General features: G+C 50.0%; 2 protein-coding genes across 8 annotated transcripts in view; one reads left to right on the top strand and one right to left on the bottom strand.

Annotated features, from left to right (window-relative positions):
• The window catches only part of RNLS (renalase, FAD dependent amine oxidase), a 69101-nt gene extending 62222 nt beyond the window's left edge, over nt 1-6879 (bottom strand). For all 7 annotated transcript variants that reach the window (XM_050340795.1, XM_050340799.1, XM_050340793.1 and 4 more), the window contains exons 1-4: nt 6767-6879; nt 6561-6672; nt 5812-5954; nt 4278-4436 (exon numbers count right to left, since the gene is read on the bottom strand). In XM_050340795.1, coding sequence (XP_050196752.1) covers nt 4278-4436; nt 5812-5954; nt 6561-6672; nt 6767-6878 — 526 coding nt within the window. In that variant the 5' untranslated portion in view covers nt 6879. The remainder of the gene's footprint in view (nt 1-4277; nt 4437-5811; nt 5955-6560; nt 6673-6766) is intronic.
• Nucleotides 6880-11943: 5064 nt separating this feature from the next.
• LOC126634897 (lipase member K-like) lies at nt 11944-16829 on the top strand. The gene is made up of 9 exons (XM_050305765.1): nt 11944-12048; nt 12180-12297; nt 12986-13184; nt 13463-13572; nt 13766-13902; nt 14339-14476; nt 14579-14650; nt 15619-15687; nt 16596-16829. The coding sequence occupies exons 1-9, from the start codon at nt 11944-11946 to the stop codon at nt 16827-16829; spliced, it is 1182 nt and encodes a 393-aa protein (XP_050161722.1).
• The last annotated feature ends 170 nt before the right edge of the window (nt 16830-16999 follow it).

Here is a 16999-nt window from a genome sequence, read left to right as displayed (position 1 = left end):
ACTGTAGGACGCTGAACATTTGCAAAAATCCAGTCCTTTCATTTGCAAAGACCCTACCTTTAAATTAATTTATTCCTTTCCTGACACCGACCTCTGAAACACTTATTCATTTCCCTTTTATCCTCTGCATAACCACACCATTTGCTACCGAAATATGTAAAGCCCAAATACAAATCGGTGCACTCAATTTAATTTAGTTATTCGAGCTGAATGTCCCGAACATCATTTGATTGCTGCCACCTATTGTTGTTCCAAACATGTTGCAAGGAGTTAACCCTTTATCCAGCAGCTACTGGAAGTCCTACTGGCAACAATATTTCTGTCTTTGCTGTTGCTAAATATGCAACTGATACACCTGTTTGGCCATGATAACTCTAGAAACTATGAATAAAGGTTGAAAATGAAGGTGTATAGAGATGAACAAATCTAAAACAGATTGGCCACAGGCAGATCACTTCCTCCCCTGTCCCCTTGATTTATCAATTAAGAACTTGATCACCTATCAATGCTGGCAAAATTCAAAGAGTACAAACCAACCAAACAAAAGAGTGCAAGTAAACAGCACCAGACATATGTATGTGAACTATTTAGTTTATTTTTTAAAAGTAAGGTGTGTATACACACTAACTTCTCCATTAACTTAAGATTTGGCTTTTGCACTCACAAGAGAAGTAAATCCTGGAACTGTAATTCTGGAACAGTCACTCCTCACACAGTCCATTTAAAATGACAGTTCTAGGTTGCCAAAGGCTACTTAGTTCTGTCTCCTCATAAATGTAGAGCTTCACATAATGTCCAGGTTCATCTAAAATGTTAAAGAACACAAAAGACTAACCCATCAGCCTTTAGTCCGCAGAGTATTAATTTAGTATTATATTTTAAGTATTAAAACAGCAACTTAGCCACTGAACATGAAATTTGAGGAGGTCATTATTTCAAAACCTGAATTCCCTGAATATCATGTAAATGAGTGGAAATTATTTTCCAGAAACATGGGAGGCAAAAGACCACCTCTAGGCTGTGGTTTCCCCTGCCAGGAGTCTTTGCTCTTAACCACAAGAACTAAATCTCCCCGAAAGGGAAAATTTTGGCCCATTGCAAATTGATCATTTTCTTTTCTGCAACAGGAGGTTGAAGATGTCTGAACAGAGATGCCACTGGACCCAAAGGCACCTCTGGAAGGTAACTCAATATCCAGCTGCTGGTCATTCCCACACAGCTAAATGGAATTCCCAGCACACACAGGCAGGACACCCTTGTTGAAGCAGCTGACTACAAATACAGGAGTCTAAATTTCCAAAGACTATGAAAACATGGGCATAGCTGTCAAGAGGGGGGTTTTTTGAGAAAGATACTGCATGTTTATGGCCATCATCTGTGGGACCACTGCTTAATAATATAATAGTCAGTCAGTCAAATATTCTCAAGGGGAAGGGAATGACATGGCAGTCAGCCTGGAGGCTCAAACAGCAAAGTGGTGGACTCCTGCAAGGGGTGAATTCCCACCTCTGGGCAGTCATTTGACCTCTCCAGCTCAGCCTCTTTCACACACAAATGTCAAGGGGTAATTCCAATGCTTACTGCTGGATCAAAGCATCTCCTGCTCCCCCCTCCAGCTGCTCCTTTGCGCCTTCTCTTCTTTTACAGCCTTTATCTATACATTAATGCCAACAATCCCTCATCACAATCCATTTAAAACTTCATTTGGCTCTGAACTGATAGATCCAATTATACTTAAGTGGCTAAAACGGGACCTGGCACGGGTCCACAGTGGGCAGGGCAGTCTCCAGCGTGCTGCAAAACCGGCGTGAAAAGGCATCTCAGAGAGGAAAAGGGAACAAAGACTACAAGGATATGGAAGACGTTCAGCTAATGCCCCCAGTGAAGGAGCTATCAAAGCAGGGGTGTTGAAAGCAGAGCTAAAAACCAGGACTGCAGGGAATCAGCCAAAGCTCCCTCCTTTAACACTCCTCACAAAGCCGCAACAGCGACCGTGATTGATATTACAGCAGAATAAACTACAGGCACATCTTTCATTCAGCTCCAGAGCCTGTCTCCCGTGTAAGAAGGGCCTTCAAGACGAGCAGTGAAGGCAGCTGTGCTCCCAAATCCTGCCCTGCCTTCCTTGCCTGCAGTGGCAGAGGAGCCACACGTGATCTCCTCGCTGGCCACACAGGCTGCTGCTGCTAGGAGGAGGAGGAGGAGGAGGAGGAGGAGGAAGCCCTCCCCTTCCGCCAGCTCTGCACATCCCTCATCCCATCTGCAACAGCAGTGTGATTCCTCTCACCCCGCCTGACAGCGAGGGGGATGCTGTCAGCAAGGAGCAGGAACCTCCCTCCCCCTTCCAAAGAGCAGCTGGAATCGCTGGTTTGTCTACCGGGAATGCTCAAAATACGGCTCCCGTTGGAATCGCCGAGTTTTGTCCCCGGGTTTGGGAGACCAGAGCACACAGCTGAGCAGGGCAGCGCCAGCACAGAGGGGAGAGAACAACTATTCCTTTCAGCAGCTGCCCACAACAGCCTTAAGCTTAACATCACATTCCACCTTAAACCCCAAGTGAGGTGGATCCAGGAAAAGCCCCGTTCTCTGTCAGCAAAACTCGGCTGCCTGACGTGCAATCAAAATGAGGTCGAGATTTACAGATCCAGGGGTGTGCCCTGACCCTCTATAGGTCAAAACAGATCTGAAACTACACCCTGTTCAGGCTCTGAAACACCCTCCTTACATCCTCCTCACCTGTTTTCCCCCTATTTTAGTTCTTAGCCTAGAGAAACCGGAATAAAGATGCCAATAGCTCCAATGCCAAGGAACTCTGGGGTATGGGAAGTCAGTCCTGCTGCCTGAGACCAAGAATTAACAGCTGGTTGGAAATCTGAAGCTGGTGTCACACAAGGAAAGGGAAGACAGGAGAAGGGAAACAGAAAGAAGAGTAGGAGAAGACAAAACTTTGCTGGATTCCCTCAGACCAAAGTTAATCCTGCAGTTATACAGAAGATGAAGGATGCTTTGGAAAGCATCTGACAGTTCCAGCCCTCCCAAGAGCAAGTGAAATGAACTGTTCACTTTAATGACATCTTCTGAGGGGGACCTGACCACTTTCTGCATGTGAAAGGGTTTAATTATCCCAAGAAAAATAATTTGCAAAGAGATCAGTGCTGATTGAGGGAGGCCTTGAGATGCAGACTAGCAGAACCTCGAGGACTCAGAGAAAACAGAACTCCACACTACCTCTTTTTTTCTGTGTCCAGGACATTCATGATCGACCAAAACCACCTCAGAAAGGACAGGAGGGGTCAGACCCACCACTACTTTCCCTGGCAAAGGGACAGGGGAAATGAGAGGGCTTATAAAACAGCAGATAGCAGAAAAGTCCTGTTCCTACAGAGCATTTGCCTATTTAGGCACAGAGCTTAAAATAAGAGGTCGTAATGAAAATACTTCTCTTTAAAGAAATGCCCAAGAAAACTCTGATCAGGTATCAATTTTCCCCTTGCTCCCCTAAGGTGCTGTGCTGCAGCTCAACACCCTGCTGCCATCCCATCCTCTTTTCCCCTCACACACAGGTCCTGGTTACCAAGCAGCAACTCCAGACAGACCCCTAGACCTCCACCCCTCGCTCCAATCTCCTTTAACAGGCAGCTCCCAAACCCCACTCATGGATTTAAACACATCACAATCTAAGGTACAGCAGAGAACAAGGAGCCACGTGTTAAAGTCAGCTCTTCATCATTCCAGCACTGGTGATTCTTCTACAAACCAGAGAGCAGGGCCTGAACTTAACACTTCTTTCTCAGCATGGAGCTGCTCTTTCTAAGCCTCCATGGCACTGAAACACATTCACCCCCCAAAAAAAAAAAAAAATCACCAAAGGATAACTGAGATTTACTCATATTTGGAGAATAAAACCCCCAGGACATCCCCACTGCAGACATACCAAGGGCAGAACTGCAAATCAGCACCAGGGGCAGGGACGAGGAAACGCCACTTGGGGACCAGCTGAGGGGCTTATCCAATTCATGGCTATTTTCAAATCACAGAGAGAGACAAGTGCTGTTTTAGAAAAGTCAGCAAAAAATTAAAGATCAGATTGAAAACTGACTCATCTGTGCAGATCGTTTTTGCTATTGAGGTGTTATTACTGGTCACACACCACACAGAAGGCCTTGAAATTACCCACCTCCTGTCACGCTCCACCCTGTTCTGGTGGTAATTAAGCAGCTCAGAGGGTAAATTGCCATTTTAGATTGGATACCTGCGATTTGGAGGTGGGAACTTACTGTTTACAATGTCCCCTTGCAGCTGGAGAATTTGTGGAACGGGAATGGTGAGAATAACCACATCAAACCGCTCCGGCAGCCCCACTTTCCGGGAGACTTCCCACTTCCCATCTCGGAGGGAGATGTGAGTTACGTGCTGCTCATACAAGACATCTGCACCTGTGTGGGAAAAGGAGTGGTTAAGTCCATGTCCCAGTGAATTCCAGAGAGAAAATGAAGAGTGGTTTCTCTGAAGCCAGGCTGGGAGAGCTGGGGGTGTTCAGCCTGGAGAAGAGAAGGCTCCAGAGAGACCTCAGAGCCCCTTCCAGGGCCTAAAGGGGCTCCAGGACAGCTGGAGAAGAACTGGGGATAAGGGATGGAGGGACAGGACAAGGGGGAATGGCTTCCCACTAATAGAGGGCAGAGGATTAGATGGGATATTGGGAAGAAATTCTTCCCTGTGAGGGTGGGCAGGCCCTGGCACAGGTTGCCCAGAGAAGCTGTGGCTGCCCCTGGATCCCTGGAAGTTTCCAAGGCCAGTTTGGACGGGGCTTGGAGCCACCTGGGCTGGTGGAAGGTGTCCCTGCCCATGGCAGGATGGGGAACACCATGAGCTTTAAGGTCCCTTCCAACCCAAAGCATTCTGTGATTCTAAGATTCTATAATTCAGCTCAGTAAACAGAGGGAGAACCCCCAGCTGCTCCTCTCTTTGCCAGGTTATTTACCCTGGCTTTAGTGAGCTGAACAAATCCAGAGGGAAATCCAACAAACACAGGAGGTGGCACAGGGTAAGCAATCAAAGCACACCTGAGGAGCTGAGAAAGACAGCGCTGTCCCTGTTAGCAACTGGAGGCAGGGACATGGTTAATTATTTGCAAGATTAGTGTCTAAAAAAAACAGCTAATTAAAAAAATTATAACAATCACACAGAAGGACCGAAGCCTGAGTGCTCTTAGAACTCCTATTTTTCAAACCAGGGTTAAATTAGTCACTGAAATGCACACCTGGTTCTACCACACCTAATACACTAGTTACATGGTTTAAACTAAGTTTAAACCGGCAGGTGATCTCCTCCTCTGGCCTTTTCTAAAGGATAAGCACAGGCTTATCCTCCAAAACACAGCAATAGTTCACCACTGTGCTCCCAGTTACACAGCAGTCAAGCACCCACTCAGAAAAAAGCCACCCAAACACTCACTTCATTCCAGCTGCAACTCAAATCTCTTCCTAACCTCGATCTCCCACTAAATTATCTTGTCCTAATCGTGCTAGGCCTGACTTCCACATGCTAAAGTCACCGGTGTAAATACAGGCTTGGCCCCTGAGCCTACAGAAGTTCTATTTATATAGGGATTTTTACATGCTAGGCCTGCAGGACTTGGAAACTCACAGAGCTCCCAGGCATGTTTATCTATCCAAGCCGACTTCCAGGCATACATAAACAAACAAGGAACTTAAACATCCTCCTCGGAAATTTAAATTCGAAAGACAGTTCAGGAGTGCCGTCATTAAAACCTTTCATTTCACACAAAGGCATCTAAAAAAAAAAAGTTACCTGACTGTTTTAAATAATACTTGACAACCGAAGAGATGCCCTGGGGTGCCACATAGTTGCAGGAGCCTTCCCTCACCACCATTCCTTCCACGGGAGCAGTCAGCGGTTTCAAGACGCCGTGAGACAGAAGTTCCTCATAGAAGCTTGAAGGGGAGAGGGAAAATACACAGAGGTGAAAACTCGCTCCATTTTTCCACAGTTAAAAGTTTAGGCCAGGGCTAACTTTTCGAGTTTAGCTTTTAGCAGGCTGTGTTTCAAGGCAGGTAATGCACAAACACAGCTGTAAAACCACCAGCTACCTTGGTATCGTGCTGGGTCTGGCCTTTCACCTGAGAGCAAGGCTGCCTGTAGCGGGACTTACATCGCTGCTACATCTTCCTCAAAGCACAACAAATCACCTCCAACTCTTTTTCTCAACTCATGCCGGTTTCCCAAGCTTTTATCCCCCCGTTATCTCTCCGTGATTCCGCTGGCGGGGCACCGAAGGGTCGTTGGGTGGGGTGAAATTAAAGCACGACACCTGTGCCCGCAGCGAGCCCGAGCAGCTCCAAACCCACTCCCAAAGCTCACTTCCCACCTGCGCCGGTAGAGAGAGGGGCGGGATGAGCGGGACGGGGGCGGGATGAGCGGGATGGGGCGGGATGGGGTGGGATGGGGCGGGATGGGGGGATGGGCGGATGGGGCGGGATGGGCGGGATGGGGATGGGATGGGCGGATGGGGTGGATGGGCGGGACGGGGCGGGTCTCACCTGTGGCGCGGCCCCGCCAGGTCCGTGTCGCAGGTGACGAACTGCGCGCCCAGGTCGGCGCTGCCCAGGTCGGCGCTGCCCAGGTCGCCGCGGGTCGTGCTCATGCGGCCCCCTGCGCGACAGCCAGTCAGACACCGACACGACACACCACACGACATGACACGACATGACACGACACGACACGAGCCCTGCCCCGCCGGACCCACCTGCTCCCCGCGCCTTGTCCCAGACGGCCGCGGGTCCCCGCGCCCCCCGCGGCAGCAGCGCCGCGCACGCCCCGCCCGTGAGCCCCGCGCCCACCACCAGCACCCGCGACATGGCCCTGCCGCCCAAAGCACCGCCCCCACGGGGCGGGGGAGCGGCGAGGGCACGCCCGGGAGGGATCGGACCCGCCCGCGGGCGGAGCGGGGAGGACGCGGCCAAAAACATCGCGTGTGTGCGCGGATACGCGCGGGTAGATTTGTTCGCACATCTGTACAGGCACAGCTGTACGGGAACGACTGTACGCACGTCTGTATACACACACCTGGACAGGCTGTACACACACATCTGTACATCCTGCGACACACACACCTGTACGCACGTCTGTATACACACACCTGTACAGGCTGTACACACACATCTGTACATCCTGCGACACGCACACCCGTACACACACACCTGTATACACACACCTGTACAGGCTGTACACACGCATCTGTACATCCTGTGACACGCACACCCGTACACACACACACCTGTATACACACCCTCCTTGCGTGCCCGTACCACCCCCCGAAAACGCGTGTGCACACGCATCCCCTCTGCATGCACACGTGCCCACAAAGCTCTGCACACACACCCGTGCACACCCCATTCACACACACCCCTGTCCACACACCTGTGCACACACAGCCCCGCACAGACATGTCAGCATGCACACAAGGGCTGAACTCCAAGAAAACTTAGGAAGTCCTGCCCCTGGGGAGGAACAGCCCCTCCCTCACCAGTGCCTGCCAAGGGGCACCTGGATGCACAGCAGGACATGGGGATGCTGGTGGACACCAAGCTGAACACGAGACAGCAATGTGTCCTTTGGCAACAAAGGTGAACGGTGTCCTGGGCTGCACGAGCAGGGTGTTGGCAACAGGGCGAGGGAGGTGACCATTCCTTTCCCCTGCTCAGCACTGGTGAGGCCAGACCTGCAGTGCTGTGTCCAGTTCTGGGCTTCCCAGGACAAGAGAAAGTCCAACAGGAAAGGCTCCAGCAAAGGACCAGGAGGATGGTTAGGGCACCAGAGAGGTGGGACTGCTCAAGCAGGAGCAGAGAAGGCTCACGGGAAGGGTGCCATAAATACCCAGGTTCTTCTCAGTGGTGATCAGGACCGGAGACAAGCGGCAAAATGAAACCCCAGAGTTCCCTCTGAACAGCAGGAAACACTTCTTTACTGTGAGTGTGACCAAGCAGCATTGAAATTTGTCCAGGATGGATCTCCATCCTTGGAGATATTCAGAAGCCATCCGGTCGTGGTCCTGGGCAAACAGCTTTATGTGGCTCCATGTGAGCACTGGGGGATGAACAAGATGACATCCAGGGGTCATTCTGACTTCAACCAGCCTGTGATTCTGTGATAAGCCATCTGCAATCAGATTGACTTCATTCCAATAGTCCAGGAATGCTCTGGAACTGGGTTTGATCTCCCCTACTGAACAGCCTTTACCATAATCAAAACCTGGCCCGCTGGAGATGCTACCCAGAAGGAATTGCTGGAGGGTGTGACACCTTCCAGAAAGTGCTGATGGGCCATCTCCAACACCTGGAGGGTTTGTGTAACCGTGCATGGCACTGGCCTCTAATTTGCAAGAAGCCATGGTTTGATGTTAGGAAAGTGGGACCCAGAGATGCTGAGATTGGAGTAGATAGTGCTGAGGGGTGGTGACGTGTGTGCACCACCTCTGCCCGGGGAAAACAAATTCCCATTCTGAGAGCCTTGAGCGTGGGCAACTGGGGGAAGTATTTGAATTATTATCCTTACCCAGCTGCGTAGGAGAGAGAAGAAATTCCAGACAATTTCTGATAGGATCGTTGTGGTATGGGGGACACCAGAACCCGGCACTTTGGCAGTGGTGTTTAGCAGCAGATCGGTGTGAAGTCCCTTCTGTGAAACTTGTTGTGCCTAAGGGAGGCAGGTGCTGGTGTGATGCTCACCCTCAGTGGGAGCTCTGAGTTGACCTCAGGGCAGATGTTGTTTAATGGGAACTTCCTGGAGAAAGGTTGGAGCCCCAGTGCCCAGCCACTCTCCAGGGGAGGGACCTTTCCCCTATATCCAAGCTGTCCACGATGGGTAGTGCTCAAGTTTCCACTGTGATGGAAAAAGCTCTGTGCTCACCAGTGCACACACCACGGGGACTGCCAGCAGAGACAGCAGGAGTGTTGTAAGAGAGGGCTGCATGAGTTGGGTGAGAACTCTTGGATGTATGACATGTTCCTGCCTTGGGCTTAAACACCTACCTGAAGTATGTGGAGGTGGCAGGCGGCCCTGGATGAGGGCAGGGCCTGATAACGCTCTGTTTAGGAGCTGTGGCACAACAGCCTTGCTGGAAAGGACCTGGGAGGGGTGGAGAGCACCAAGCTGAGCAGGGGCCAACAATGTGCTCCCCCTTCAGAGGTGGAGATCCCCAGCCTGGGCCCCTGGGGCAGACAGGGCTGCCTGCGTTGGTTGTCACCCCTGCTGTTTGGTGCAAGGGAGGTCACATCTGGATGCTGTGTCCAGTTCTGGAATGCTGGGTGAGAGGGATGGGGACACAACCCCATAGAGGCTGGGAAACTGGCAGCGACCCTACGGAGGGAGGTGGATGGAGCTGAGTTCCTTGGGTACGGCCATGGGGAGGATGAGAGTGGTCTGAGAGCAGCCTGTGACTCCTCAGGGGGCAAAAGTTGATAGAGCAAAATGCCTCACTGAAGGATCAGGGAATATGATAAGGGAAGAAGTTGTTGCACCTTTGGATGTTGGCTCTGGACACATGGAAGTGAAAACTCTTCTTTTCCTGGAGAGTGGGGAGCAGCTCTGGCATCACTGCAGACATGTGGGATCTCCATCCCAGGTGATTTCCAAAACTTGGCTACTCAAAGCCAGGGTCAGTCTGATCCAGTCCTGGGAATGGTCTGGCTTCTAGTGGGGCAGCAGAGGGAGTCCTCTAGAGATCCTTTCCCACCAGCATGTCTTTGATGTCATGACCGTGTAATGAAGGTCAAGGGACTCTCCTTGATCCCGCTCAGCCTCTGCAGCGGTGATGCCTCAGCAAGAGCTGCAGGTGACCTTTAAGAGGACAGGTCATGTCGTAAGACCCGTGGTAATGTCTCACTCCTTTAGTGCTATGGGACTCTTTGAGCTCAACCTTGGCCTTGCACCTTTCAGGGAGGACGGTGCCTCCGGGTGAGTGTGACCAGAGCTGCTCTGCCCTTGCCCTGGAGCGCACACTTCCCTTATCTGTTTCCTCAGAAGATGAAACTCAAAGGTGTCTCTCACCCAGAGAAGCGTGGCTTCAGTACCCTAAACCCCAGTCCTTCTTAACCTCCAGATCTCTGAATTATGAACCAGTGTTCTACTGTGGCCATGTTTAAAGAGTGGGACCAACTGCCAGATCTGTGTGCCTTGGATGCATCTCAGGTCCATTCCAGGCTGACAGCCAGGAGACATCTTTCCCTACTGACCTTTCACCGCGATTTCCAAAGCAAAACAATCTAGGAAAGCAGGGCAGAGGACAGCCCCAGCCCTGCCATGGGTGATGGAGAGGGATGACTCTCCCTGTTGCCAGGGCACAGGTAGGATAGGATGCTTAGGTACTCTTCATATTTTCCTGTAAGGGTGTGAAGAACAAGGATATCGTGGTGGCTTGACCACAGCCAACATCTAAGCACCCATACAGCTGCTTGTTTGCTCCAGCCCCCACCCCAAAGTGGGACAAGTGAAGGGAATTGGAAGAGCAAAACTGAGAAAAACTGGGTCAAGAGAAAGTGTTGTTATGGCAAATTGGCTGTGTCCCATCCCCTGTGGTATGGGGAAAGGGAACTCCATCTCAGCCTGACTCAGTTCTACAGAAACATCATCACCTCTAAACCATCTAAGATCTGCCACTGGAAATCCATTTTAGACTTTGATCTTCCCTTGCAATAACTTAATTATGCCTCCCGTAATAAATAAATCATCTGATCATTGACGGGTAAAACTGGAAACTTTTCTTCAGCAGTATCAATTAAACCACTTTATCAATGGACATCACCTCCCTAGTTATGTGACTCTGCCTAAACAGTATTTAACCTGCCTCCACAAACAAATTCTGGGAAACTGTGCTTTCTGAACTATGGTGTTGCCTAATGATTTATATGTTCTACATTTCGGTGTGTTTACATTTGGCCTTCTCTGTTCGTGCCACCACACCCTCCAGACAGTTCAAATAGGGCTGTCTCCAGAGAGATGAGGAGCACTGCCCTGTGCACCAGCGAGAGGTGACCCTCAGTCCTCTGCTGCCGCCCTGAGCCCCCCCTCTGCCTCCTCTGCATCGCTCCCCTGCACTGCCCATCCACCCCAGGGGCTCACACCTCCCTGCCTCCTTCTGCAGGAGCTGTGCCACCCCTCGGCTGGGCTGCTTGCCTTCACTTTTGTAGAGGTGAGTGCGGGAAAAGCTTTGCTAGAGCTGGGTCTGAGCGTGGGTGTGAGCGGCGCTTGTGGCTCCAGCCCAGTGGCCCATGTCTGTCTGAGAGCAGGGGGCCCAAGTCTGATCTGCTGGGTTGGTTCTACAGGTTGGGCCAGACCGGTTTTCTCAGCCCAGTGGTCCATCACGTCGTGGTCACTGAGGGAACAACCCTGCCCAGACTTTTCAGCATCTGTTTATGGAACTGTTATCAATAACTGTGTATAAAAGATGCTGTTCCCTTTTGCCTTCACCACCTTCTGTGGCAGATGCACTCTCCAGAACACAGACTACTTTTTTAAGCTGTGTCAAACCCAGTATCATTAAGTGATGTCTAGATCTGCTGGAAGATACATTTCTCCCCGTTTTGTGCACAGATTTGCACTTATAAATGCTCTTCTCTGAATTAAATGTGATAAATTCTAATTCTTTTTCACAATAATCAAGGAGGAGGACAAGTAGTTAGAGATTTTCTTGTCATGATTGCATTTCTGTTTAGGGAGGAAATGCAGTGTTGGGGATGTGAGAGGCAGTGTTTGCACAGCCATCAGCCTGCTGGGGGGAACACTGGAATTTACCATTTAAAGTGGGACCCACAGCACGCCGTCATGGGTTGGTTTTAAAGCCATAATTAAATGCTCAATGATTTCCAGTTTGCGAGTTACCCGTGGCACTGGCAGTGTGGACGTGTTGTTGTAGGCAAAGCGAGGATGTGGCTGGCTCTAGCTCTGGTGTCCGTGTTCCACGGGATGGTATCCGGGCAGTGCCTCTTGAATTTTCCCTTTCCCAAGAATCCAGAAGCACGGATGAACATCGTAAGTACAGCGGTGTTGGGGCAACAGTCCAGGAACCAGCTGATATAAAATACTGACAGTTAAATACTGCATTTAGGGATTACCTTGGAGGAGCCTTGAAAACATCACTGTTTACTTTCTTTTTCTTGCAGAGTGAAATGGTCTCCTACTGGGGATACCCCAGCGAGGAGTACGACGTGGTGACAGAGGATGGCTACATCCTTCACCTGAACAGAATTCCTCACGGGAGAGGACATGCTGGATGCCAAGGTAAAACTGGTAACATTCAGGACGCCCACACCTTTCGCTGTTGACTGGGATACCGGGGCTTGTGCAAGAGGGTTTCAAAGGTTCCCCCTGGCTTGGCATCTGCGGCATCACTGTTGATCAACCAGAACTTGTAGGGTGGATTGATCCCTTGCAGCCATGTTTTCTCACCCTCTGTGGACCCCATGCCCCTGTCAGGCTGCAATCCCAGCAAATCCCATCCTTCCTGGTTCCTCACGCACACCTTGGGTTTCCCTCGGGATTGTGGATTCCAATACGTGGCCCTGCAGCCACGTGGGGGATCAACATACTGGTCAATACTCCTCGGGGAGCTTCCAGGGGGTCCTCTTGTCCTGTGAGGATTGACAGTGCAGGGGCCAGATCCATGAAAAGGTGCAGCTTTTCCCATCCCATCTGCAGGCTCCTCCGTGTTTGCCCACAGAGCTCCCTGGGCAGCCCAAGTTCTACCAACGCTCCTGGAGGCGCTGGGGGTAAAGGCAAAGACAGGATGCACCCGGTGCATCTGCTACGTAACAAACCTGCTTTCTTACTGAAACCCAGGGGAACACTGACACAAACCTCCCCAGGTCCTGACTGCCACAATTCAGGAGGATAAAGCTTCCTAAACTGTCTCCAAGGGTGACAGACGGCCTCAAAAAAATAAAATTAATCGACGACGCCTGTCTTCCAGGTCCCAGGCCCGTCGTGTTTCTTCAGCATGGTCTCCTTGCAGAAGGCAGCAGCTGGGTCACCAATCTGGTCAACAACAGCCTGGGCTTCATTCTCGCCGACGCTGGCTATGATGTTTGGATTGGGAACAGCAGAGGGACCACTTGGTCCAAGCGACATCTGCTCCTGTCTCCCAAACGGGACGATTTCTGGGCTTTCAGGTAAACGGGGGGCTTGGGGGCCTCAGGAACAACCAAACGCCTTCATCTTCAAAAGGTGATGCTGCCCTACCTCAGGGAGGAGTGAAGCAGGCTGAGCTGAAGCACATCCAATCGTTTGAGGTGGAAACCCCCCTGCTTTCCCAAGGACACACTCAGTAGGACTGAAGGAGTCTGTGGGGTGATCCTGCCCTCCCCTCTGGTTTTGTGGTTCGGTGGTGGGGGTTGTGCAGATGTAGATGCTGCAGCTCTCAGTGAGATCTCTGCTCTTCCCTCTGCAGCTTTGATGAAATGGCTAAATACGACCTCCCAGCAATGATAAACTTTATTGAACAGAAGACAGGGCAGAAACAGTTGTATTACATCGGTCATTCGCAAGGCACCACTGTGGGTGAGTGGCACTTTTGGACCCATCTTGGTGACAGTAGGGAACGTCTATGCCATCTGTGGGACCTGTAAAACCTGAATTTAAATTTAATCTGGATTTTAAATCTGAATTTAAAATTTACTGAAATTAAACTGTGTGCATGAGTGTCTTGAAAGTGTAAACCATTTCTTTCTACTCTCTTTCCTCCCCCTCACAGCTTTCATAGCCTTTTCCACCATGCCTCAGCTGGCTCAGAAAATCAAAATGTTCCTTGCTCTAGCACCTGTGACCACAATTACATTTTCTCCAAGTCAAGTTAGGAAGCTCGCACTTTTTTCTGACTATGGGCTTAAGGTATGTTGGTCCAGACTATATTCTGAGTCTAGTTTTAAACAGGGATTGTCAGACTACTGGCATAGAATATTTCAAATCATTTACAGAGGGAGAAACTCTGTGCTGTTTTCATAATGAAGAGAATCACACATATCAGTCCAGAGACTTTCTGTCCTGAATTTACTCCCCAGAATGTTCTGGCACAATTAGAGCAAAAATGTTGTCCAATAGAGCTGTGAATTGAGCCTCACCACTCAGCTCCAGAGCATAATAAATGATGTCATGCACACAACAAGTAGGGAACAGAAGCATTTAACAGGATGCAAGGAAGGCTCCACTTGTGTTGCGTTCTCATACCTTAATTAGGGGGGTAAAAGAGAGGCTGTGGAGTGCTGGTGCTCTGGGGAAAAAGCATGACCAGGCTTTGTGTTTCACGAGCACATCTGCAATTTCACAGGAGATATTTGGCACCAAAGACTTCCTGCCCCACACTGCCTTGGGTGAGCTCTTCCTTTCCAGATTCTGTGCCTACTCGAAGATCTGCCAGAGCTTTCTGTCCTTGACGTTTGGATTTAACTGGAAGAACATGAACATGGTGTGTAGGAATAGATCTGCAGAGGGCCCTCGGTGTTCTTCTGAAGGACAAAGCCTTGAAGCCAGGTGGGACCTCTTGTGAAATGCGCTTGTGTCCTTCCAGAGCCGAATCGATGTGTACGCAGGACACATCCCAGCGGGGACTTCAGTCCAAAACATAATCCACTGGTTGCAGGTAAACCTTCCCAGCTGCTTTCCTGTGCAAAACAGAGTGTTTTGTGGGCAGTCTGTTGTGTTGGTTGCTGCGAGACATTATCTTTGTTGGATCTTTGTTGGTTCCGCTTTCGCCCCTCCATAAAATGCTTGGCAGCTTCTTGTAGGAGTAGCCAAGCAGAGTGGCCCCAAAGGATGGATCCATAAAGAGAAACACTTGGAGGTGAGGACCCTGCACCCACAGCAGGCACATTTCAGGGCTCTGATTTCAGACTAGCTCCAGCCTCACCCTGCAGCCCGGGGGCCATGAACGATCACCCTGCGGCAGAGATTCTTCCGGACAGCACCCAATTACACTGATTACCGATTAAGTTGATGATTTCTTCTTCTTCCCATTGTGGGCACGAGAACAGCCACCACCAGAGCCCCTGTGACACTGCAGCTGTGCTCTGCTGCCCTCATTCTCTCCTCCCAAGGCTAAACGTACCTGGCACAATTCTTTGTAGATCGTGGATTCGGTCTGAGCACTTTCTCCGAAGGCACAGCTTCTTCCCAGTGAGGCACTCCTGCCCAGAGACCCCAAAAGAACTCTGTGGGGTTTGTAGCAAGAACACACACTCCATTTTCTGAAGTGCTGTTGCTTGGTGGTGTCAGTCTTCATTAATCCACCGGTTTTTCTCTTCTGTCTCTATAATGTTAAGATTCTTCAGCGTCTCAGTTGAGCAGTGAGTGACTGAGAGCAAAGCGAGGGGCAGTGAGCACAGATTACAGCCCAGGTGGATCAGGTTGGAGGTGGGGAATCCTTCTTCCCCTGGAGTGGGAAATTAATGAGAGTAATTAACTGTGCTGGGCCTATAAAAAAAAAAATCTTGCCAGTTCAGTGACAAAACCCAACTTTTGAGTTTCTTCTTTTCAAGTGGCTGCCCCACCACCACCCCCTTTCAGAACTCTGATATCATTTAGACTGTTGCATGTCTGAATTTGCTGCAGGGATTCCAGAGTGGGGCACTGAGAGCTTTTGACGGGGGCACCATTTACAACAGTCTTCGTTATAGGCAGGTGAGTGCATCCAATGGCCATGGTCTTCCCTTTCACTGGCACATTCTGTTCCCATCCATTCCTCTGAATTTATGGTCCTCTCTTCACAAATTCATCAGGATCTCTGCTTGGAACAACAGCAGTGTCTGCTCTGAACTCTATTTTGCAAGTCCCTTCCAGATGGTGTCAAGCACTGGGGGCTTCCCACTTCCAACAGGACAAGGGGGAATGGCCTCAAGTTGCGCCAGGGGAGGTTCAGGTTGAATATTAGGGAAAATTTCTTCACTGAGAGAGTGGATAAGCATTGGAAGAGAAAAAAATTCCAACAAACCTCTTTCCTCCCTAAACAAGAAAAGATCAAATTGTCCAGAAGGTGACATTCTTCCTAACTGGAATAATCACACTGCAGGTAACAAGATTATGAGGCTGAAAAATCCCCTGATGGCAAGCCCTCAGGGTGTTGGGCTAAAACAACCCTCCAGGGCGTTTTAATTTCAAGAACTTGCTTCCAGACGCTTTCCTGCTGTTATGGAGCTGAGGAAAAGGCTGCTGCTTGCGTGGAGCGTAACCACAAATCCCAGCAGAGCTGGTTGGAAGGGACCCCTAGAGGTCCCCAGTCCAACCTCCTCCTTGAAGCAGGATGACCCACCAGCATTCGATCAGAGCATCTGAAATTCTGCCTGCTTATCAAAATTGTCCGTAGGATCAGAACCAGAATTTCTAGCCGGCCAGAACTTGTTCATTAATTAATTTAAATTATTCAGGTTCCACAACTTTGAATGAAATTCCTCTTCTTTCCAGAAGATAGCCTTCCCAGTTTTTCTTTCCCTCCATTCCCCAAGAACAGCAATTCCTCTTGCACAGTGCCTGTTTCCTTGCATTCCAGCAGTGACTCTCCTTTGTGAAACTCTGCTGTTCCATCTCTTCAGGAGGGTCCGCCGCTCTACAACGTGAAGGACATGGAAGTGCCCACGGCCATCTGGAATGGGGGGCTGGACTGCCTGGCAGATCCCCAGGACGCAGCCCTGCTGCTCCCCCAGATCAAGAACCTGGTCCACCACAGGCTGATTCCCCAGTGGAACCACATGGATTTCATACTGGGGCTCGATGCAACCGAGATTTTGTACCTGGAAATGCTTGACACCATGAAGAAGCATCTGTAAAGATGCTGGTTTAGTTTGACCCATTTTTTTTTTTTGGCTGATGTGTCTTGTAAGATTAGTGCTGTCTCTCAAGGATTTCAAAATTTCTCTCTATTTGGAGCACTTGATCAAAGTGCTGATCAAAATGCTTTTAACTACAGCAGTGACAGGGTGGAGAGAGGAGCCTGCAT

This window comes from Myiozetetes cayanensis, unplaced genomic scaffold (genome assembly GCF_022539395.1).
Source record: "Myiozetetes cayanensis isolate MyiCay16 unplaced genomic scaffold, myiCay2020 scf10, whole genome shotgun sequence".
NCBI lineage: Eukaryota > Metazoa > Chordata > Aves > Passeriformes > Tyrannidae > Myiozetetes > Myiozetetes cayanensis.
This window is presented reverse-complemented; position numbering and strand designations above follow the sequence as displayed.